This window comes from Podarcis melisellensis, assembly GCF_964234715.1.
Source record: "Podarcis melisellensis genome assembly, chromosome: 3".
In the NCBI taxonomy this organism is placed as follows: domain Eukaryota; kingdom Metazoa; phylum Chordata; class Lepidosauria; order Squamata; family Lacertidae; genus Podarcis; species Podarcis melisellensis.
Window position 1 is genome coordinate 45351574 of NC_138530.1, and position 26352 is coordinate 45377925.

The 26352-nt window shown below is 40.4% G+C and overlaps 1 protein-coding gene across 12 annotated transcripts in view; it reads right to left on the reverse strand.

The window, feature by feature from the left end:
• The window catches only part of RYR2 (ryanodine receptor 2), a 240254-nt gene that overhangs the window by 194846 nt on the left and 19056 nt on the right, over positions 1-26352 (reverse strand). For all 12 annotated transcript variants that reach the window (XM_081905768.1, XM_081905767.1, XM_081905764.1 and 9 more), the window contains exon 2: positions 4247-4366. In XM_081905768.1, coding sequence (XP_081761894.1) covers positions 4247-4366 — 120 coding nt within the window. The remainder of the gene's footprint in view (positions 1-4246; positions 4367-26352) is intronic.

Here is a 26352-nt window from a genome sequence, read left to right on the forward strand (position 1 = left end):
ATTTCAGGGGCATAGAAGGAGGTGAGGCGAGGAGAGGGGAAAAGACCGACAGCTGAATCCTGCCCAGTGATTGACCCAAGGTCACATAATGAGCTTCATGACAGAGTAAGTTTAACCCTGATCTTCCAGGTCCTAGTCTACATATCCCTCAACCTTGTTCCACTTACTGGAAAATAAAAAATGAATAAGCTGGAGGAGGGGGAATGACTCCCAAATGCATGGAAGCCCTTATTAGCAGCCCTGTACAGAACCTTTTAAGACTAATTCAGGCTGCAATCCTGTACACACGGAACGCAGGTGGCGCTGTGGGTTAAACCACAGAGCCTAGGACTTGCCGATCAGAAGGTCAGTGGTTCGAATCTCCACAACGGGGTGAGCTCCCGTTGCTTGGTCCCTGTTCCTGCCAACCTAGCAGTTTGAAAGCATGTCAAAGTGCAAGTAGATAAATAGGTACCACTCCAGCTGCTCTGGTTCGCCAGAAGTGGCTTAGTCATGCTGGCCACATGACCCGAAAGCTGTACGCCGGCTCCCTCGGCCAATAAAGTGAGATGAGCGCCACAACCCCAGAGTCGGCCACGACTGGACCTAATGGTCAGGGGTCCCTTTACCTTTACCTTTACCTAGGGCTTACTTCTGTATGTGGTTACAGTACCACACCAGCCCATATAATAAGTGCTTATCTGTTTAAGGTCAAGGTCAAGTACTTATATGTTTAAGTATTTGCACAACTACAATGTTAAGCAGACGGTTTCTTTGTTGGGGGGGTGGGGAGAGAATGAGGGAGAGAACCACAACATGTGGAAGCCATACAACTCTTTGCCTGGCAGAGAGGCAATTGTAAGTATTTCTTGGTTTAATTAGGTGCTAAGTATTTGTACAACTGCAATACCTCAATGTCCACAATATTGTTGCAAGGGAGGAGGATGGAGAGCAAATCAGAAGTTGTCCCCACACACATGATATCCTCGGGCCCTAAGATGTCCTACCAGGGCTGGATCTAGACACATCAAAGAAGTGTTTCAGTTCAACACGTTGTAAACTCGTACAAGGAAATCCGGTTGGGAAAGACAGGACTCCACAGCGCCATCTGGTGTCACAGTGTTATACTGCATATACAATGCATATAAAACACTTTTTTTTACTAGTCCCAGGTCCACAGTCCATCAGTCGCCGTGTGTGCCAGCTGCAGTTTACATGACTCAACCCAAATTAAAGCCCAATATTTACTGCTCACCTGCCCCAGTTGCTCACTCTGCAAGATTATTTCTCAAGTAGTACAGTGACTATGAAACCACTATGACTGTGAAGCATGAACGACAGCAAGTCTCCATACAAGCAATGAAGCATTCCCTTCACAAAAAAAGTATTCTCATCTTCTGCTTTTTTCTTCGGATAAAACAGTCTTGCTTGTCTTGGTAGTAGGAAACTACCCAGTTTCCTACTCCTTGTCATTTCTTTTATAAAGTCCTAGCTCCTATCCTCATTGTGCTTGTCCTTTAGCTCCTTTAGTTTTTGCATCTCATTTATGTGATAAAGCAGTTTCCATGCACTCTTCTTCTTCACCATCATCTTCTCCATTTTTACCCTACCCATCTTTTTTTTTAACTCCATTGTCACTGTTTCTTTTCACTTCCTTTTCTCTCAGTGAGACCCCTTATACATGCTTTGAAAAGACTGCTCTTTCTTCAACCTTCCCTTTTTCTTATGCTTTCCCTTTCTACTGGGATACTCCCACCACTGAGGTCTAGAGCTAGACATACTGGAAAGAGCTGTAAATTACTGGCTGAAAAAACCCATAATGTCTCCAGAAGTTGTACTTCTAAACCTAGATTTGGCTAGATCTGTACCTGTTCTTTCCTATATTAATTTTTTCCTAAATGCATCTTAGTTTTCTAGATGCCTGAGAAGCACCTGCTATTCTTAAGTCTTTTAAAAGAAACCAACTAAAGAAAAAGAAATGGTAAAATGATTACATGGACATCTTACTTATGGACCAACAGTGAAGTACTGGGGAGGATACATTTGCTGTTTAATTAAAATTTATTTGCTAAATAATATTTTATAAAACTATAGAATACTGAAGTTACCTATCCTTACATATTTTATTACTGGGAATTATTCAGTCACAAGTGAGCAGGACAGATGAAATCCTCAGAACCACTGCTATTATAATGAATCATTAATATTCCAATTAATTTTTTATAATGATGAATAATACATTCAAAATGATGACTGACTGAAAGTAAAACATTAGTCTGCACCACAGTGGAGATAATAAATTTAATTAAGGTTGTGCCGAAGGAATCTGTAGGCAGAAAAAAATAATAAAGGCCTTATATGCAAGGTTATTTTAGTATATTTCCTTTACTCACCAAAATTTAAAATTTTTATTCAAAACTAAATAAATAATGAACAACAGTCCACAGATAACTAGTGCTGCTTACTTCCTTTTAACAAATTAAATTCACTGAATCTTTTATTTGCCTCAACTGATTCCTATAATGCAGGGCTGTCCAAGAGGTCGATCATGATCTACTGGTCAATCGCGGGATGCCCCTGCTAATAGCTTCCTTAAGAAAAACTCAACAACTTTGATGAAGCTTTCCCAAAAATAGCTCAACAACTCTGGTCAATCCAATGGGTAGATCACTGTCAGTCTTTTCATAGCAGTTGTAGATCATAGTCTCTTGGAAGATGCACAGCCCTGCTATAGTGGAACCCAAAACATTTTAAGTACAAAATGTTTTTCTTCAAAAATCTTTGACTGGCAGACTCCCATTTGATAGCACAGATTATGAAGATAGCCATGTGAGGAAAGGTGATTTCTGGTAAGTCTCTGCTGTGTAGATCCTGGATTCATTTTCACCTACGACTGCCTCAAGAGCATGGGGTTAGGGACCCTGTTGTAGGGGCACTTGCTTCAAGTACAGCTTGTGAAGATTGGAGGGTAACATCAGCACCAATGAGATTGACAATAGTCAGAAAAGGATTCTGCTGACAATTTAAAGACATACAAATCTCCATGATGCTTTGCTTCCTGTGCTCCATATGACATGGTACATGTATTTATTGTTCTTATTGCTCTTATTTATTGCATTTCAGGGACGCGGGTGGCGCTGTGGGTTAAACCACAAAGCCTAGGACTTGCCAATCAGAAGGCTGGCGGTTTGAATCCCCATGACGGGGTGAGCTCCCGTTGCTCGGTCCCTGCTCCTGCCCACCTAGCAGTTCAAAAGCACACAGTGCAAGTAGATAAATACCGGTAGGTACCACTCCGGCGGGAAGGTAAACAGTGTTTCCGTGTGCTGCTCTGGTTCGCCAGAAGTGGCTTAGTCATGCTGGCCACATGACCCAGAAGCTGTACACCGGCTCCCTCGGCCAATAAAGCATGGTGAGCGCCGCAACCCCAGAGTCAGCCACGACTGGACCTAATGGTCAGGGGTCCCTTTACCTTTACCTATTGCATTTCTATACTGCCCTTCATCTGAGGATCACAGGGCAGGTTACAATATAAAAGTACCTGCAATCTGCAGACATACACACAGTAAAGCATCATGAATCCCACAAAACTTAGGAAGAATGATATTTGATCAGTACACTAGTACCAACTGACTGGCAATGGCTGTCATATTAGCTGTTAATATGCTATGAAACTTGAAGAGGACAAATATCACTTGGATAAGATGTTATTTATTTAACCTCACTCTCCACACTGAACACCTTGCACTAGAAAATTTAAATTAGCATCCTCCCAAAAAAGGGAAAGGTGGCAAATTCATCTAATTCACATATTTTCTCCACATGTCCATCAATAAGACAGCAATACAAAAGCAATCTGTAATACATGGGCTGAAATCAACATCACATGAGCAAACTTCCACCTACAGGCCCTCCATCCTCAAAATTAGCTCTGGAGAGTCCAGAGTAGATTTTGGAGAAGCGGGGAGGGGCTGTAGGGTGAAGGAGAAGAAGGCCACACAGCCTTTCTCAAAGGTTTTTGTATGGTAATAGTTGTTCAGAATTTAGCTTGTCATTATGTATATTAACATCAGGTTTATTTTGCTGGGTATAATATGTTGTGAATTATATAAGAAAAACATAATGTGCTGGAATGCAACTCAACTCTGCCTGCTGTAACATTGATGCACTTACTCTGCATCACAGAGGACAACATTTCAACAAGAAGAAAAGGTCTGTTATGTCGGTAATGTTCAACACTGCATTAGAACAAGACAATTTACGGTACCTTAGAATTTGAAGTGGATTCCAAGAAGCAGAGCCTGTTGCCAAATCCTTCTGCGGCAAGGCACAATTTCTGTTGTTCTTTGTGAACAGTAGCAGTGCACTGCAGAACCACTTCATCATCCTATTGAAGGACAGAGACAAAAAAAAAAAAAAGAACATTGTTAGAACTCTTATGCTACAAAAACTTTGGGATGCATTTCCAAATACACGCTGGTCAAGCGTGGAAAGCAAAAATAAATGCCAGAGTAGTTTTTATTCATTTCATTGAGAGCATTAATGATTCAAAAGGAAAATCAACAGTAATGTAGCGAAGTATTGTCCATGCCGAAAACCAATTCCCAAACCTAACTACTCCTGCAAGCCAAAACACTAGGGAGTGATTATGTTGGTAACTCTTGCCATCTCACAATTCTAAAGCAAGACCAGAGCCTCCATAGAAGTCATGGCAACTGGAATGTTCACCCAGAGCATCCAGAATTCCTTTAAATCTCCTAGGGTAGACCAGCTCAGTGGGTCCCTTGGAGGTTCTTAAGCAGAGGTTGGATGGCCATCTGTCATGTATGATCTAGCTAAGATTCTTACATTGCAGGGGGTTGGACTAGATGATCCTTGGGATCCCTTCCAACTCTACAATTCTATTATTTTATTACCTAATTTGCAAATGGCTGTTCCCACAGCACTTATTTTACTAATCTGTTTAGAGATTGTTGGTGCTGCGCAATAGGCTCTATCTGGGAGCACTTACATACTATGGCTTAACTGATCATAGGGAATAAAGTTTAATTAATTTAAATATATTGAGACAAATGGAAAACTAAATTCTGAACACAGAGGATATTAGAGGGTTTAGATTTGTAATACAGATTGAAACCTTTATGTATATAGCAGCCCTGAGCTTGTCAAACATAAAGACATGTGGCTAAGGCATAAAATCATTACTATCGTTTTGATCAAGAACAAGGTTACACAACAGCACAGAGATAATATAGGCTATGTGCATCAACATTGCACAAAGTCTCCAAGTCTTGCCATTAATCTCATCTTTGCTGTCCTGATTCCGGAGTTGCCAGATTGAAATGAAGCACTGAGAGAATATTAATGTGCTCAGCACTGACAGCTTGGTATCAAACCCGGCTTTTGCATAGTCAGCAGAGCACTTCTACTTCAATCATGCAACTGAGTTAAAACTGACTGTGCATTTATCTGCAATCACAACTGTAACCCTCAATTTGTTAAGTGACTCCCATGAATCCACAGTCTTTAGCAATACTTGAAAAGTGGACGGAAAGGTTTGTGGATGTGCCTCATATTATTGCTGTTTCTCACTTACCATCTTACAATCTCTATTGTACCAAGTCACTATGAAACAATGTCAAATCGCTTTTAGCAGACAGTGGCATTAAGTATGTGCTCTTGATTGATTCCTAATAAAAAATGTTCATGCAACTGATCATATTTTCATTAGGGATGACTCATACTAATATTGTTGCTGATGTGTTTTTGAAGTTATAAGACAAAAAAAATCAAGCTGAGCTGTCAGATATGAACAGTAATTGCAGTATCTGCTTGAGGTATTGCTTAACAAGAGCAAGCCTGGTGATTCTGAGTGGGGTTGCTCAGACTCTGATTCACTCTGAAGCTGGTTTAGCCACACACACAGAGAGAGTAGCTGTCAAAACCACATCTACCTAAGGGGGCTGCTAGAAAGACCCTTCCCATATGCTTTATCCCTGTTGTTCTTCTATAGTATCTGAAGGTTAACATGAAACATCCCTAATGACATGTGTCCTCCAGATGTTACTAGATACAGTTCCCATCAACCCCAGGAAGCACAGCCAATGATTAGGAATGATAGTCACACCAGAAGTTTCAATAGATGGAGAACAATCCATAAAAGAACATTCTAATGCAGGACAATACCAGCCATAAACCAAAATAATACCCACAACTGAAATAAGCACTTCATGGTCTTAGGCAAGACACAACATTGTTCCCTCAGCCTCAGGTCACCAAATATAACACAGAGATGATGCTGAACTACTTTACGGAGCCGTTGTAAAGATTACATATTAATGTGGCTAATGACTCCAAACCCTGCTGCAGAACAGGCAACATTTGCTGCTATCAACAATTGCAAACCCACTGACGGCTTGTGTCATCCAGTGCAGGAAGAGGTTGCAGGCTAACTACAGAGTGGTCATCCACTCAGAGGGCAAGGTTACTCAACTGAGCAGGTCCATCAGAGTGTTGTCATATCCAACCAAGAACCTTTTGTGCAGGTAGGATGACTTAAACTTTGTCTCCAAGAAGCCTTTGGGCCTTGGCAGAGCCCAAAGCAACCTCCAATGTCTATGTTGCTGGGAAGTGGGAGGCTAGGCAGTTGGAGGAATTCTGTAGCAGAGGTGATATGCAGCAAAAATAGAATGCTGCACCTCAAAACCCATGCAATAAGAGCTCTGTACCATCAAACAGAAGATCTTTATCTAGATCAAGTCTAGATAACCACAGTCATGCTGGCACAGGGCTAATAAACAGACCCTTACTTCAGAATTATTCTGTAAACCACCCTGTGATCTTCAGATGAAGGGCATTATATAAATTTAATAAACATCAATAACAACTGCAAACATCCATGTGCCCAGATTAGAGGATTTCGTTCTTGGCCATGTGATCCATCTCCTGCTAGAATATCTAAACAGCTTCTGATTTATCATCCAGATGTTCAAAAAAGGAACAAGGAGTGCTGGAAATAAGATATACAGATCTGGTACCTTTGTAGCATTGTAGAGAGACAATGCTATTTAAAAAAACATATGGTCCATACAATCCAACCCTCACAATCTGTAGCTGCAGTGTGGACATTTTGATGGACTTGGGTGGTTAGAGTGTAGTGCTGATAATGCCAATGTCATGGGTTTGATCCTCATAAGGGTCATCCACATATTCCTGCATTGCAGTGGGAAGGACTAGATGACTCTCAGGGTTCCTTCCAACTCTACAATTCTATGGTTCTACGAATGTCATCCAAGGCCAGATTCATAATTTGTTTGCTCCAGACAAACCACAAGCTATAAGCCATAGAACAAACCATAATTACAGGTCGTGGTTTGTGTGGAGTGAAGCAAACTACAAGCTCAGATTCAGATGAAGTCTCTGCCAATCCATGGCTTAGCTCAGAGCAGCACTGCAGCAGCAGGGCCAGAGAAGGACTGAAGCAGCTACAGCCTCCTCTCTGGGAACTCAAACACTCATACATTCATGCTAAGTCATCGTTTGGTTTAGCATTACATTCAAACCAGGTCACTGCAGTATGGCTAATAACATTATAGAGTGATTTGTTTATGCACACATAAATTACTTGGAACATTAGGGTTATCACTACTGCAGATCATTCCGCCTGACCTGGCCACCTCCACTAGTGCTACAGTAAAGTATTTAGAGAATGCCATTTTAAAAGTGCAAAAGTTGATTTAAATTAAAAGTACATGATGAAATACAAATCTTCCGAGAATCTAGGTTGATGTGTTGTCTGCTTTCCTGGAAGAAACAATGTGGCTTTCATAAATGACATGGAATGGAAAACGGCCCAACATATTGAAACAATAGGGAGGCTTTCAAAATATATTACAGTACTATAAATTTCACTGGCACTCATTTATAATCCACATGATTACGTACAGGCTTAAATTCAAACTCTAATCATGTACGAGCAGAAAATTTGCCATCTATTTTTATAACACTTCAAAGGAAAATACTGCAGTGTATCATATATATTCTACTCAGCTGCATCTACTAGTTTCAAAACTGTCATGTTTGAGCACGTAACTCAAAACTTGCATATTGTCATGAGTGCCATGGAGGTGTCGTGGAGGGGGGCAAAGGAGGAGCTTGGGGAGTTAGAAGGGTCCCAGTGGTATGTGGGTAATGGATTCCAAACCCCAATAAGTGCTGGATCCTGGAGAGGGTCCCAGTGGGTTAGCGGGTAGAAATCTGCCCTCCAAAGACGACTCAGGCAAACTTTCAGAAGTGCCTCCCATTAACTCCCTTCCAGAGGTGCCTCCCTTAGCTTCTCCAGCCAAGGACCTGCCTGTTAAACAGGAGTCTCCCTGTTCACAGGATGCAGCTGGGAGTAAATCCAATGCTGATCTGGCTTGCATCTCACCTCCATCACCTAGGACACGAACATGCTAGAACCAGCATGCAAAAATCACACCTAGCCAGCCCACTAGAAGGAGAACACATTTGCAGTCAACCTCAGGACTCCAGCAACATGGTGCACTAAATGCTGTGCCTGCCCCATCCTTCAGAAGGAAAGCATAGAGAATACAGTGGTACCTCGGGTTACATACACTTCAGGTTGCAGACGCTTCAGGTTACAGACTCCGCTAACCCAGAAATAGTACCTCGGGTTAAGAACTTTGCTTCAGGATGAGAACAGAAATTGTGCTCCGGTGGCGTGGCAGCTAAAGTGGTGCTTCAAGTTAAGAGCAATTTCAGGTTAAGAACAGACCTCCGGAACGAATTAAGTACTTAACCCGAGGTACCACTGTATGTCACTTGTTGGTTCAACATCTTAGCTCGTGGCTAGTCATGCCTTTTGAGCTCTCATGGAACTGCTGATCCTTGCAACCTGTGGTTTGACTTATGTACCATTCTTTCTTAGTCCCCCAACCAGTGTTTGAAACTCCCATTTTTCTAGGCACATTTTGCGACAGGGAATTTCATTAGTGCAAGCGGTTTCTGAGCTTTGGACGCAGTACTGCGCCTAAGATTTAAGATTAAAACTGCGGACTGGAAGGAAAGGAGGCCCTTTTTCTGCCTCCCTGCCTCCAGCTAGTCTCTGAAAACTGGAGAAGAGACCCTCCTAAAATATTAGGGGAGTGGGCAGGAGAAGGACTGGACCATGTGAAAAACAAACATAATATTTTAGCCGCAGTTCTTTCATTTTCACCTTTGTATTCTTGTTATAAAAAGGCAGGCCTAAGCATTCCATTGTTGCGCCAATAACCTAGGTTTAAGGTGCCATTTAGCTCCTAGCTTTCATATCTCAGTATCTAACACTGCCCCCAACCCTGGCTCAGTCAAAAATAAGACAGCATAACTTGCTCATCCTGGCTCAGCGTTCTGGGGGATATTCCAAGGGCAGGACCAGAGCAGGAAGATTAGGCTAGATCCTAAGTCAGGCACAGGCAAACTCTGGCCCTCTAGATATTTGGGACTACAATTCCCATCATCCCTAGCTAACAGGACCAGTGGTCAGAGATGATGGAAACTGTAGTCCCAAACATCTGGAGGGCTGGAGTTTGCCTATGCCAGTCCTAAGTCCATTCAGTGTGATCACGTAACCTGACAACCTGATGCAGGACAATATTGAAAGGCTTGTTTTCCTTTGCTAGGCTTAGGTAGAGCAGAAGCTGAACAGGCTTTGGATCTGTTGTACCTTTATGCCAGCCTAAATTACCCTGGCTTGCTTCTTGTACACAGGATTGCTCACCAAGTGATCGATGCTAGTAATAAGTGTGTGTGTTTAATTTAATTATACCCACACTGGGGAACTGATTGGTGACTGTTTTCCAGTCAGTGTACATACATTTGTTACATATTACCATATATGCAGATTTTAAGCTTTATGCTGTGTGGATCGTTTTCTGTGCAGAAAAAGCACTGTGTGTGAGAAAGGTCTGAGATTACAGCAAATGATGTGATAAAGTAGTTTTACACTGAATCAGAAATTGACAGCTAACACACCAACTACTACTGTATCACAGTAATTTGTTCTTAACAACAAAAACACCCTCCCTTACTTAAAAAAAAGCCCAAATCCTTAGCAGTTCCTGTTATATAAAGAAGGAAACGACAGCAAGCCTGAGATAATAAGACCTACATATTACTTACTGCAGTTATTAAAAATATATTTAATTTGGCTGATGGTTTTTCCCAAATTGCACGTTTAGAAATAACCAGCAAGCCAGTAAAACGAGAGGAGCTGCTTCATGTCCTTGCAGCCTGGAAGTGTCTGGGGAAATGTTGACAAACTAATTCTAAACACTAACAGGCAACACAGATTGAACCTTTGACCTAGTTGCCAAAGCATTTTGAGAAATGCAGCAATTTACTTACATCAAGTGTTACTGCTGTTGCTAGCTCAATTATCAGGCCATGGAAATATAAGAGCATCTTTTAGTAGCTCATTTATGGCATTTTAAAATCATATGTATCTTAAACAAGACTGAGAAAATTCTTCTGCACAAGCTAGTTTGGCTTCCAAACCTATATTAAAATCTTCAATAGATTTTGACTCTAAATATATACTTCACTGTTAACATTTTCTCCTTGAATAGTCTCTATTGGTTCAAAATATTTTGACAGGTTTAATAGAACTTTGCAACATTGCACAATATTGTATTTCGGTTTACTTGGATCTGTCATGTACTTATAGAATCTGAAGAAACATTGTGTTTTTGTGTAAGGTTTTTTGCATTAAAAATATACCTGTTTCAAGTTGTTCCATGCAGCTACAATTTCTCTTTTCTCTAATCAGATCTCATAGCGCTATACTCCCGACACAATGATGTTCCATCCCATTTTCTTTTCTGCCAGGTCTATTAAGCCTTCACACTCTCTATCTGTCATTTGCCCTATCTCTAACATAGCTTCCTTCAATAGTGAGTAAGATAATGTGGCAGATTCAACAAGCCTCAGGGCATAAAGTCCCTTGGCTTTCCATCTCCTGGGACCTCTTCTGATTCAGCTTTAGTGTTCATTTCCTTAACTGCCCACACAACTCCTATTGTCCCTAGGGCCTGTGTGAGGGTTCGCCCCAGGCAAATAGACCTTACACTTCTCTCTCAGATGCCTGCTTGTTTTCAGATAGTCCATTGTTCATGAATTCAGCTTCCTGTTAGAATTTTCATTAACATTTCATGAAACCACAGCAGTTTGGCTGCTCACTTCTATAAGCTTCATCATCACCACACCACACCGCCGCATCATTACTACAGTACTTTAAAATGTAGACTACAGGCATGCAGCCAAATATTTTAACTTTCAGCCTTCCTTTGCTTTGCAGCTCCTGGCTGTGTGCACATCTCCATTTTGGCAATTCTATCTCCCAGTTTTCCTTTCAGAATCTGCTTTCTGGACTTCTCCTGCATTCCATTAAATAAATCTAAGGAATACTGGAGGGTATGTAGCAAATATACAAACCACTTTCCAAATATACAGTAGATGTAGGGGGAAATAACCATTCTGGAGGATGCCCAGAAGGACTGGGGAACTACCATTTTAAGAAATTGTCCAATAGCACCTTAAAAGGTAAAGGGACCCCTGACCATTAGGTCCAGTCATGACCGACTCTGGGCTTGTGGCGCTCATCTCGCTTTATTGGCCGAGGGAGCCAGCATACAGCTTCCGGGTCATGTGGCTAGCATGACTAAGCCGCTTCTGGTGAACCACAGCAGCGCACGGAAACACCGTTTACCTTCCCGCTGGAGCGGTACCTATTTATCTACTTGCACTTTGACGTGCTTTCGAACTGCTAGGTTGGCAGGAGCTGGGACCGAGCAACGGAAGCTCACCCCGTCGCAGGGATTTGAACCGCCGACCTTCTGATTGGCAAGTCCTAGGCTCTGTGGTTTAACCCACAGTGCCTTAGAGACCAGCTAAGTAGTTCTGGGTATACACTTTCATGTGCATGCACACTTCCTCAGAAGCACTGAAACAGAAGTTACCAGACCCTTATATATAGTGGGAGGGTGGGGTGGGGTATTTCTCAGAATATATATATAAGGGTATATATATCAGAACTATATATGTGTCTGGTGACTTCTTTTTCAGTGTATCTGAAGAAGTGTGCATGCACACGAAAGCTTATACCCAGAACTATATAGTTGGTCTCTAAGGTGCTATTGGACAATTTTTTAATTTTTTTCAACTGCATCAGACCTACCTGAATCTAGTACCATTTTAATGTGGAGCTTAAAAATCCTGTTCATGAGCACAGCAGTCTCTCCTACTGCACTGTATCTTGGCCCATGGATATTGTAATAATTTTGAAAGAGACATGTCATTCAGTATTTTCTGCTACCTTCTCTAATTCACAATAGATTTTGAATAATGGTGTACACAGATGTAGAGTTGGTCCACTGGTGCCCTTCTAATTGCAGAGAGCACTGCAGGCACTGTCACTCCTCCCACGATCACCTCCAACCATACTAGCAATGGATTGTCATTGGCATGTAAAGGTAAAGGGACCCTTGACCATTAGGTCCAGTCGCGGACAACTCTGGGGTTGCAGCACTCATTTCGCTTTACTGGCTGAGGGAGTTGGCATACAGCTTCCAGGTCATGTGGCCAGCATGACTAAGCCACTTCTGGCGAACCAGAGCAGCACACGAAACGCCGTTTACCTTCCCGCCTGAGCGGTACCTATTTATCTACTTGCACTCTGACGTGCTTTCAAACTGCTAGGTTGGAGGGAGCAGGGACCGAACAACGGGAGCTCACCCTGTCACAGGGATTCAAACCGCCGACCTTCTGATCGGCAAGCCCTAGGCTCTGTGGTTTAACCCACAGCGCCGCTCGCTGTTAAGGTCATTGGCATGAACTACTAACAAATAAGGAAAAATCATAGTATAGCTGGATTTGTTTGGGTAAAACCGGCAAAATTTTCACTTTAAGAATAAAGGACCTCAGAACAGCTAATTAAAAATGTACCCTATAATAATGTTGGACTATAATTTGTTAAGCATAACTTAAAACTTCAAAAAGTATTTAAAACATTAATCTAAGCATATGTTATAGTTTAGGAAATTAATCCGCAGCTTCAGTTAGCCATTAATCTTAAAAATCAATATTGTCTGGTAACTGGATACATGTTGAATTTAGAACACATAATTCAAGGTGTGGGGGTGAGGGGACTTAACCAAAATGATACATCAATATTTTTTATTTTTTTATTTTTTGCATAATAAAACTTCAGCTTCTAAAATAATTACAATGCATTTTCTTTGTGAATTCAAGGACCACTGACAGGCAGCCATAAATAACGTATAATTGGTTTAGCAAATATATATGTAAAGAAATAAATAATGAAACAAGGGTTATATAACAATGCAGTCAAATCAGCTGTGCAGCACTGTACACAGAAGTTTGATTACCTAAATCCAAGCTGAATAAAGGACACTTATGAAAGCTGGATTTTATTTTCTATACTTTCAGAATTGTTGATATTTCCAGCTACATTAAGATATATCATGAGAATGTTACACTCCAGGAACATCAAACAGGTTATATTAATAACAAAAGTCATAAAATTAACTGCTACTAAGGAACCTTGAGGAAGCCACTTATATGCTCTTAGAAATGCCACATCTAGGTTTTATTTTACTCAGGAATATGGTTAGTTGGCAGCATCTGGGAAGCTTTAATTATATTCATGGATATGCATAAGTTATCTTCTAGAGCAGTGGTTTCCAACTAATGGTCCGTGGATCCCAGGAGGTCTGCATAACCCACACAGGAGGTCCATGGCACCATTCATGTAACAAAAATGACTGTACAAATATCAACATTTCCAAAAGTAGGGGGTCAATAGCTTGACTTTTAAAAAAACAGGGGGTCTGCAGTACTTAAGCTAATTGGGAACCACTGTTCCAGAAAAGATTGCTAAGTGTCTTCAAACACCACCAAGTTCACTTACACTTCCTGGACATATTGAAACTGAAACTGATCAGCATTTTATGATGTCCCCACCACAGACAAGAAACGAATCAGAGCATGGCGAATTAAAATTTCAGTTTTCTCCAGAAAATAAGATGCTGAGAAACCCTTGCTTTATCTCTGTGTGCAAGGGCTGTAACTCTGTTCTTACATTTGGGACTGTGTATTTTACTTATGAAAGTTGTGATATATTTTGGTTTGGGGTTTTTTAAACAAATATTTCAATATCCATATACTTGAAACATTGTAGTTATGTGTTTAGTACAGTAGGCAAAATTATTATTCTTATTGAATTTATATACCGCCCTTCTTCAAAAGATCACAGGGCAATAAACTACATAAAAACACAACGCATAGCATAATAATAATACAAAAAAAATACTTCCTTCCCCCAGACGGGCACAGTCACGTTTAAAAGGCTTAGACTGTTTAATTAGCCAAAGGCCCAGTTGAAGAGGAATGATTTTGCCTGGCACCTAAAGATATGTAACAAAGGTACCAGGCGAGCCTCCCTGGGGAGAGCATTCCACAAATGGGAAGCCATCACAGAAAAGGCCCATTCTCATGCAGCCACCCTCAGGCCTCTCATGGAGGACGGCCTCAGATGATGATCTCCGAGTTCTTGTAGGTTCATATGGGGAGAGGTGGTCCTTGAGATATTGTGGTCCTGAGCTGTTTAAGGCTTTAAAACACAGCACTTTGAATTGAACCTGTAAACTGATTGGCCAGGATTGGTGTTATATGCTCTAACCGTCTTGTCCCAGCTGAGGACCCAAGCCAGCTGAAGTTTACAAACCATCTTCAGTGGCAGCCCCATGTACAATGCACAATTGACTACCCATATCTTACTGGTGTCTGGGAAGGTCATGCAAGGCCTATCCTTACCTTCCCAGAGCTCAGTAAGCAGGTGGAGGACTTAAAAATTCTTTCTGTAACAGGAAAGCCTGGTGCAGAAAGAGCATTTTGTTTCCTGAGCTCTGGGAAGGTCTCACGAGATCTTGTGGGACCTTCAGAAGATCTGTCCACACAAGGTACTGGGTACAACCAAAAGAAATTCAAGCCCAATGTGGGCTGGTTACACATCTTATATAAATAAGAAAAAATGTGCCTTCAAAGGAACACTCACTGTTATCTCATGCAGTTTTATTTATAGATTAGGTATAGCCAGAAGCAAAGCAGCTGGTAAGAATGGATTGTCTACAGGCCGAGTGGCAAAAATTCCATAGATTTCCATGAAGCTCTGTGCTTATTCTACTCTAGTATACCACTTGTGTTCATTTCCCTGGAACAAATACAGCGCACGCACACACCGCACGATATTTCATCAGTTCATCGTGACTCCCCCAATCCAAATTACAAAAATGGTAGTGCAAGTAGAACTAGCATCACTTATCAGAAATTTCCCAATTGAAGGTCTTCAGATCACATGGGGTCTGAAAAGGAGGGTCAGATAGCAGGGGGGTAAAGTAACCATGAACCACCTTAGATTCCTCTGGTCTGGTTATACCTGTACTCTCTATACAACAATGCACCAATTCTTCCCCCAACATCTTGCTGAACATACGATACAGTGGTACCTCGGTTTTTGAACATCTTAGTTCATGAACAACTTGGAAATCAAACACCGCGAACCTGGAAGTAGGTGTTTTGGATTGTGAACTTTTTTCAGAATCCAAACTATTCCGTTTTTAGTGTTACGCTTCCTTTTTCAGTGCCACACTTCCGTTTTGAGTGCCCCTGCTCCTGCTTGCATGGAAGTAGGAGCTGGATCGGGGCAGCTCAGCTGGGGAGCGCCTCTGCTTCCCAAATGAGAGATCCCCACCCCACTCCTGCTTGAATACAAAATACAAAACTACATGTTAATCAGTTGTGGGTGTAACCGCTATGCAATGAAAATGCTGTAAGCGGTCTGGTTAGAAAAATCAAACAGCACCTCCTTGGCTTAAACCCCATATCAAAAACGCTTTGCAGTGATGGATATTTTGTCCAACAATAATCTGTGTGATAATACTTGTGATAATACCAAGAGCTCAGAAGCTATCAGTTTCTCCAGTTACCAGTGGCATTCCTTATTTCTGTGATCTATAATCTCTCTTCATTAAATAATTCTAAATGGAATGTTAATCCTATTAGGTAGCAGGAAACATCCAAACAAACACTATGGAGTTTACTAATTTACTTAAATGGCACTCTGTCATACTAAAATCTAGTTTACGTCATGAACTAAAACTGATGGGTTTATAAGCAACAGTCTTAAATCTATCGCTAGGGTCATAATTTTGTTCTTTTTTCCCATTCCAGTTCATTAATTTGGCAAGTCCAAGCACCAATTTTCAAACAAGAATAGAAATACTCTATTGCAGCTGTGTTCTCTTCTGGGAAAGGTACAAAGAGTTCTTCTTTGGCATGTTAAAAACTATAGTGAATGTGTAACATGAAGTGTCATTTACATCAATTAGGCAAAGTTTTTAGGTCTGCACATAGATAACCCTCCTTATAATGGGCTGGATTCCAAGATGCCATTACTGGAATTCCACTCATGGCCCCATAGACACCACTGGAACCTGCTAATGGGAGAGAGAATTCTCACCAATTCTCCCTCCCCTATGCTTCTCTACATCTGCAGTGAATGATATCTGAAGCTATTAAAACAACTTAGTAAAAATTGAGCAAACCGTAACAATCAATTAAGGTTTACACATCTCCAACGAACCTTGAGGCACCTTACTAACAATTAAGCATCTTTACATGTTTTTTCTGTTCTTGCCTATATGTGTCTGCCATACTGATCTCTGTAGTGGAGATGGAACCATTCTCTCTACTTTTAGGTCTCTTCCTGAAAACCACTTTTTCTATAAAGACTTTCCTCAACTGCCTCACTTGTTCTACTGCAGCTAATGTTTGTAGTCATTGAAGCAGTAATACTTACATAGAAAGGCTCAGATAGGTTATTACATCTGTACTTCTATACTGTTATTTTATTTCAAAGGCAAAGCTTCTGAACTGAGACAATGTTGTTTATGCATACAGTATTAATATGCAAATTGTTGGCATTAAGTATTTTTTTTCCAAAGTAGCAATAACAATAATAAAAGGTTAGGATGTATTTACTGAAGATTTTATATTGTAGTATAAAACAATATAGCAGTGATGAAAATTCTTTTTTTATTCAGACAAACCTTCCTGTAATGTTGCAAGAGAACGTTTTATTTATCATTGTCACATTTTATTTATCATTGAAATAAATAAATTGGTAGCTATTTGATTAGAAAAGGGGGGAATCCACAGCTCTAGCTCATTCTTTCTCTTATGATATCCTCCACAAAATCACTTTGAGATTTGTTTTTTTGTTTTTAGTCTAATGCACTACTGCACCTCTAATCTTAGCTGCATCGGACATATATGTTCAGATATAATGCTAAATCATATTTTGGCATTATAAAAACAAGTGGAAGCTGTGGTTGAGTATAGAAAAGGAAACCATTTAAAGTCTGACATTTGCTTTAGTTTTCAACTGTAGAATAATTTAAAACTCCTGCGTTCCGAAAAGGGGGGGGGAGCCAAACAGAGATAATTAAAACTTAATATAAACCATAGCCTTCATATTATCAATATATAAGCAAGACAGTTTATATGAATTACGTAAGCACTGGTATGGCATCACAAATTATATACAAGTCCTCAGATCCCATAAAGATGCATTTTTCTGCATGATTTCTTCTTTGGACTGCTGCAATTGAATTACACTCACCAACCGAGCAGAACATTCTGGAGTGTGACCCAAGAATTCAGGCTGCATCATCTACACGCCATTATCACTGCAACCTCTTGACACAAAGACATTTAGATGCCAAACACTCACAGCATGCTTTGAAGGCAGTCACTAGACACTGCATAATACAAACTGGAGAGTGAGAATGAGGTTATATAAAGGAACAATTAGGAAAGCATGAACCAGGGAAGAGTGCTACAGGAAATAAAGTAAACTGTCATTGTTACAACATATTACTTGGTATGTGTATCAGCTAGATTTAAGGTAATGAAGCAAATTGTACATTAATATACGCTGCTTCATCCAGTAGGCTTATGGTTGAAAAATAAATTTTCTTAAGCAATAACTCTACTTGTGAGTCCACAAGTAAAGATTAACATTAAGTTCTACTAAAATGCCCTTTTTATTATCATAGCTAGCTGTCAGCAACTTACTGAACCAGCAACAAGAGTCATAGTATAATAGATTCAGTTGTCTTCATGGAGGCTATAAATTTACTTTTTCTGCGTTTGTTTAATGCACATTGCAATGATATTGTTGATTAACTATATACTGCTTTTTGTCCCAAAGGTCCCAAAAGCAGTGATTATCATAATAATACAAAAAAATGATAAAATCATGAAATACCAACACATACAGTGAATACACAACCATGAGCAGCATTCTTGCTTTCACTAAATGCTTCTCCCCAACATTCCATCTTTCCCTTGAAAGCCAGATTAACTGTCACACATGCACAAGTCCATCCACAATCAATTGCCCGTGGGTATTGCACTTGACCTACCCCAAAGGAAAAACCCAAAGGGACAGTTGCCTTTGGTGTCTCTACCCCTCCAGGGCTGCCCCGCTGGAACTGCCCCACTGGCAGCAATCCCCCATCAACAGCTGCCTTCAAATAAACCTGCTTCTTTTTGGAAATCAGCTACAGCTGTGGCTATAGCAAAATGATTTTTTAAAAATCCAAAACACTGCACTACTTTAAACAGTTGCATGGGCCTTCCAGGCTCATTTTGAAGCTGTCACGCTTGTTTAGTTTGCCATTACCCATGATTAGCACACTTATTGGACACTTCTGTCAAAGGACTTCCACATAGGTCATATATTTGCGAGGAAACTGGAAGAATGAAGGAAGGCTTGGATGGCGTCTGTTTAAGTTTATACTTTGCTTTTTCCAGATGTTCAAGCCAGCTCACAATTTAAGTTAAAACAACTGTCAAAACGTATACAAAGTTGTTGTTTCCATTTGGTTTATTAGCTGATGCCCTCTTTTATTTTTAATTTTTTTAAAAGCAGATGATATTTCTCTCACTTTCAATTACTGCTGGTTCAGTAATTACAGTTTTACATGCTGGTCAAAAATTAATTAAACCACACAGAGCTAGCCCTACAGGGCATAAGTCTAACTGGATTGCAGTCTCTCTGTGTAGCATTTCAAATCTGGAACTAGAATTATATATAACCAAGCAGCTCCTATGTGAGGATTCTCAAAAGGTTTCCACCTTCTTCTTTTTTTAAGCTACAACATTTGACCACATGTACCAGTAATATAAGATGATAGTTAATTTCTAAGTATGTGTGAAACAGAATACTGGTATAACCAGTGCTTTTTTTCTGGGGCTACACAGGGGTACACATACCCCTAAACATTTTGTGAAACTAACTTTTGCCTCATTGAGGGACAGTATTTCAATATGAGTAGGAAATGGGAGTACCCTTAGGGGGGGGAAAGCACTGGGTATAGTCACTAGTTATGTGGACCAGTAATACCAGGGGGAAAATGAATATGTGCTTAATGCTGCGTTCATCAACACTTCACAGACTGAATTCTGTCCAATGTTTTGACATGAATAAGGGAAGCACTCTTCATACAAACCTCCATGAGAGTAAGTACCTTGAAGCCTTGGATCATGACATGAAATGTTTAAACCATTTCCCCACGAGATCATAGCCCAAGTGGTTTATGAAAAGCAAATAAAATTTCTGAGGCTTGAAAACAGCCAAGCACAACAGAACACTTTAAAGCACAGAAACAGCCAAATCCACACATTCTTCATTTGCTGCAAGAAATTTAAAACAAAACAGTTTCAGTATTTTCACACAGTAATCTGAGAGCTTTAAGAAGCTATCAGATCAATCCTATGCCTACTATACACCGAGACCACAAATATGCTACCACTATATGTCAGTGGAAAAGCTGCAATGTTGTGCCTCTGAATACCAATTTCTCCCTTCTGAAGTGACCAAAGGCAGATTCTCACATACTCCATATCAAGCCCATTTGTGTGCCTGCAACCAAGGAGTACCTGATTCAATGGATCACATTCTCTTAGACTGCTCTTTACACAGCAGACCTCGCCTACTGATGCTGAGCAAATGTTAGACCTCCAACCTACAAATCCAGAAGGCGGCAAATGAGGTTTCTCCTGGCAGATTGGGACAAAGATATCACTGCCTTAGTAACTTCCTTTTTAGCCACAATTTTACCCGAAAGGTTTCCCAACGAACTATCCTTCTGGGGAACAGACAGGGCGAAGCAGAATATCTAAGTGTACACGATCACAGTGTGACCTTATTACCCTCGACAGCTTCACCCTTGTCCTTTTAATTATCCCAGTGACTTGGAATGTTTTATATTGTGATGCCAATAAAGGTATTTGATTTGATCTGAATACCAGTTTCTGGAAATCGGAGGTGGGCAGAATGCTGTTGCACCCCTGTCCAGCTTGCAGGCTTCTGGTAAGCCACTGTGAGAACAGGATGCTGGACTAGATAGGCCAATGTATCTCAATTTAACAATTTCCAGAGGTGCCATCACAGACATAATCTGGTTCACTGCAACCCCAGTAAGATCCCAGTAAGATCCATACTCCATAGCATGAAAACAAAATATAAGGCTTCAATACTTAGACTAGTTATTCCCTTCAAAGTAGGTCAGCGCCCACTTAAATAGTAATAAAGCTTTTCAGACAGATTTGGTGCAAGCAGCTCCATTAAAAATGCCTCCAGGATTCCTAGCTCTGTACAAATTTTGGATACGAACTTCTTTGTAGATTAGGTATCTTGGTCCCAAACCTGACTTGAGAATTTACATTGGAAGAGATGGCCAAGGATTCAGGCCATTTATTAGTAAAGTGAAGAGGGAGTAATGTGTCAGTAACACAATTTGCACACAATTTACTATTTCGAAAGCATGTTTGTAATATCAGGATACACAATGGATTCTAAAACAGAATCAATTCAGTATTCATGCAGTATGTTAATATGAGTGACCAATGCTCCTAGCCACTGTATTTTATAATATACTGCTCTTGGATCACAATTTTCATGCAGTTGTTAAGTACTAACTGTAACAGGGGCTTGTCCTGTACCCACTTATCTCTTTAAAATTGCTTGGTCTCCCCAGTCATCCATCATCTGTACCTAAGGAATTAAGTCCTTTTTTCTGCCAGAAGCTGAGGAAAGCCTGTATTTTGCAGCTTGACAGCTTCCATCTCTGGCCTACTACCACTTTGTTTCCAGTCTCTAGTCCCTGGACTACTTTCCTGGCTACATGACTGTCTTACGAGTGGCTTGTTAATTTCAACATGTCAATCAATGCTCACTTGGGTCCTGGTCTGTAAAGTTGGACTGTTGCCAAAGAGTCCTTCAGTGTCCCTCTTTTTTAGTTTGACCATCTATATTCCTACATGAGAAACCCAGAAGCCTGATTGTAAGTAGCTGTAATAAGACACTTGTGGCTAAGATCAAGTGTAGTAAGTAGCAATAATAAGATAGACAGATGTGAACTAAAATGTTCTCTTTAAAAGTTTCTTGAAGCAACAGCCTGTCTCTTGGGTTGTCCTCTTACCATCTTTTCTATTCTTAATAACTTTGTAAAACTGGTGTTGTGGTCTTGAGTGCTTCCCTGCCTCCTCCACCCAGTATGTGAACATTTTGAAAATACTGCTAATGCAAATTCAAACATCATCCTTCATTCATATATCCACATTGCCAGTGGGTGGGGTATTTAGTGTTTTGGAGGGAGAGGGGCTGTCAAATTCTACATGTGTTTGAGGGAAGCAGGCAGCGTTTACCCTCAAATCTCAGTCATGCAAAGAACACAAGTACCTTGGACAGCTCCAATGGACCCTGTTTCAATACCTACAGGAGTTGCCGTCTCTGCAGTGAGTCAGAGACAAATGAAGCCTTATGTAACCAGGCCTGAGGTACAGTAGGCTCTGCCTCCCTAGGAGGAGCTGGCTGGCTGGTTAAAGCCCCTTGCCTTATTTTGTAACCTTTGGCTTCTATGAATCAGGGGAGACAAAGCTACTGTAAGGGATTCATTCTCCAAGTTGGTAGGGCTGTGTCAAATTGGGATAAACCCATGTCTGATACAGTATATAATCTACATAGCTGCAGCCAAAGCTATTATTGATTAACTTACAGTGATATAGAACTCTTAACACTTTAAAAACACACATGGGGTAGCATTAGCATGCTGGAGTGAGGCAACTGGAATAAAACTATTGTTTTTGGCATAGTCACAATTTCTAATAAAACTAGAAATGCACAATCAAATTATTGTGATTAAAAGACCCAGCTAAATCCCTATAATTTGTTTGATTTCCTGAAGCAGCAGCGGATATGGTATCTATGGCCATTTTAATCAAACTAGCATAACTGCAGTGCTTAGTGAGTTTGGCTTGGGTCCTAAATTGCTCCCACAGGCAGGAGTATCCTATATCAATCTGAGAATCTCTCTTCGTGATTCAGTGGCAAACCATCACCTTTCTTTTAATGCCAGTTACGTTATTTGACTTATTCGCAACTCACACCATTGACAAAGGAAAATTCCCAGGGCAGCATTTTCTTCTGTGTGCTAGTGATAGAAATGCACTACTCTTCCGTGTACTTTGTCTAATGACAGAGCTTTATTGGGCTGAAAAGGCTAGTACTGCAGATAACTGAGCAAGTAACCTTTTTTCAAAAGGAAAAGGACACTGAATAGAACAGTCATCTGGATCTCATGTTTCCATTTCAGAATACAAGAACTTGGCTGTTATAATTCTAAAGAAAGTCTTCAAAATGTGAGCCAACTAATCAAAGCACAGCTGCCTGCAGAATTCTACGTTAGGTCATGAACTTACTTTTACAATGAATGCTTTACCAAGACACTAATTCCAACACCAAAACATTTCATTATTTACCCCACTCCATGTCTGATACCCTCCTTAAACAAATTGGTTTGGCTCCAAAGAAGCATGAGCAGAATACTAATTAAGTTGTGTTCTTCTGCAAATTTGCAGTACCAATAAGTAGAACACTTTGTGCAATAAACTTCATCATGGCAGATGAAGGGATCGTGCAACCATATATCTGCACATGACATACACATGGTTCCCCTTTGCAAAGCAAGCCAAAACAGAAGACAGTAGGCACCCAAGCCATTAGGACTTACTTTACACATGTGTACAAAGATATAAACTATAAATGCCACATCCCACCCATTTTTGGCTCTGTCTCCACTCACCACTAGCTTGTGGCTCAGTACATCAATTTTAAAAAGTTGAACCAAAACCTGCTGCAACCACTTCATGCAAACATGCATCAGTGTAGTAGAGCCAGACAATATCTGATTTTCAACATCATGGTATATCACCAGCTAAATTATCACAATATCTCAATATATCACTACATATCTACTGCAATGGGGGGCCTTACTGAGCCTCTTCACGGCGGCAGAGGTCCCGCCGTACCTCCCCGTGGCAGCAAAGGGTGCATCACACTTCCCCACAGCTGCCGAGGGTCCTGCTATACCCCCCCCACACACACACAAAAAAAAGTGGTGGAGGAAGCACCATGGTTCCCTGCAGCAGCAGAGGGCTTTGCCATGTATCCCCACGGCAGCAGAGGGTCCCACCATACCTCCCCGAGGTAGCAAACCAAAAGAGTCTCCTTTAAATGAATTAAATGCATTTTTAAAAACCCTTCCTTTTTGATATGGAGGAAAGCTATTTGGGGGAACCAACAACATAAAAACCCTTCCTCCTTGTTTTTTTTTCATGGGTGGGGGCGAGTGTGAGAAAAGAAATGAACTTTCAAGTTCTTTGTTTACCTTCTTTCTTTACTTTGCTAGTGGATCTTTGATTGTCCAGCCTGTGGGGCGGGGTCCTCCTGGACTGTTAGCAGGCTCTGCATAATTAGCTGAGCCCTAAGTGGAAGGATACTGGTGAAGCTGAAAGAGTTTGCTGGTTTTTGTGAAGACTTATCATCACTTCTTATTGGTTAGGAGGAAAAACAAAGCTGAAGACACCATGCCTGCAAATGATCTGCCAAGTATCTGTAAAGTATCTGGTCAGCTGAGCTACCCCTTGGGAAAACTGTTACCGTAAGTGTCCACCTTTGGTTTACCTTGTTGAAACACTTTATCACAATGTTATTTCAAAACAGGTATTCAATGGTATGGCGATTTATCACACAGCCCTACAGTGTAATTCAGCTTTTCAGCAGGTGCCATGTTACAAAACTTACATGTGAATAGGGTCAGGGCAGCAACTTCCAGTTTATATTTTATCCGTCGTAATTTATAAGAATCTTAGATTATGGGATATCTAAAATGTTCTATGGCAATAAATATTATGGCATTTCCTCGAAGGAGGACTTTCAAACCCAAATATGCACATGTGAAAGTTAATCCTTATCCTTGTCATTATGCAATAAAGAAAGCAAGGTCATTATTTGTCATGCTTTTTAAATCAGTTAACAAGCCTGACGGAATTAAAAAATTGTCTGTAATCACCTTTTCATTTGCCCCAATGTCATAAACCATTGAGACAAGCTCCTTTCTAAATGCTGCTGAAAAATTAAGCATTCTGTGATACAAAAGGTCCAACTCCTCCATCTTTGTTAAATGTTAGTTAACTTAAAATAAAGCAAGCTTTAAAAAAAAGTGCAATTGCACAATTTATTTCTTTTACTTATAGCATGCCTGCTGTTACACATTCTTCTCATTCAGCACTATGAAAACGACCAAAAGCCCACCTAATTCTTTCCATGTGTCAGAATTTAAATTAATATATTCATATGCAAGTGTCAGGTCATCCACACTATTTCATGATAAAACTGCAACCTAAAGGTTTTATCAAATGGTTGTTGTTGTTTTTCCAGCTCTTGACTGCGCTGATTTAAGGTCAACACAGATCATGGTGAATCACCTCTAATCTAGATCACAGACTATGGGCATCATGATGCCCAAATAAGTGGTATAGTCATTGCAGGGGAAGGATACAAAACCCCTACAGTGCCACTTAATTTCTCATCCTTCTGTTAAGATAATCATAAACTGTACTGTAAGTAGTAACAGCAGATTATGATTCTCCTGAAACCAATAAAAAACCCCACACACATTACTATGTTAGCCCAACACCTTCCATGTAGTAGCATCAGCTGTTATCTACTAGTTAGTGTAAACACACAGTACAAAGTAACACTCTTCTCTCTATATCATTTTGGCCCCCACAAGATTTTAATCAAGACCATCTTCAACAATTTAATTTACTGAGTGCTATGAAGGACTATTTTAGAAAACGTTTGTGCCACTATGACATATTTTGGATTAAACAGCGATACAGAATTCAGCTTGCCTTTTATCAGACGCTTGCTACCTTCTTTTCCTTGTAAATGACATTCAATGCACCTTCAACAGACTATTATTCTATTACCTTTTGTTGTTGCTGCAGGATTCTCTCTCATTAGTCATTTTGACTTCTAACACACCACTGTCATGGAAAGTTCACTTAACAACTGAGATAACATTTCACAGCATATGTAGATAATGTCTTTTCTATTTGACAGCCTGGAAGCTGTCCAGAAGAGCTCTTGTTCTTTTTAAACACTGTTTAGATAATAGTGGGTATAAGATGGCAATGCTATTAAGTTACCCGAGGAGTCTTTCCAGACTATTGCTTCCCTGTGCAATAAGTACACAGTTATTACCCAGTTGCTGATTGAGTGCCAAAAGTCTTTACCCAACCTAGTGCATCTATTATTGAAGTATTGTTTTTATCCAGCACTCAGTGCAACATTTTATATAAGATACTTTTATTCCTAATGCATCAAAGAGTGCAATATTTTGTTTGAGGAACAATGCAGTTTCCCCATTCCAATATAGCAGAGATTGCAAAAACAAGTGTTGTGTACAATGTTGTACACAGATAAGGCTATCAACGGTTATTGGCCGTGATAGTTGCGTACTACCTCCACTGTTGGAGGCAGTATGCTTCTGAATACCAGTTGCTTGGGAACACGAAGGGGGAGAGTGGTGTTCTGCTCATTTCCTGCTTGCAGAGTTCCCATAGGCATCTGGTTGGCTTTTGTGGGAACAAGATGCTGGGCTAAATGGGCCTTTGGTCTAATGCAATTGGGCTCTTTTTCTCCTTCTTATGTACATCACTATGGAATCTTCCAATGAAGCTGGTTAAGAAATATAAGTAAATAAAATGTATCACTGTAAATTAATCCTGGATCTCTTAACAACTAGAATCACAAGTCTCCCTGCTATCTCCAGCAAAATAACCCTTTTGTGCTACCCCACATAGCTACAGACACACTTCTCTGCCCTCCATTATCATTACTAA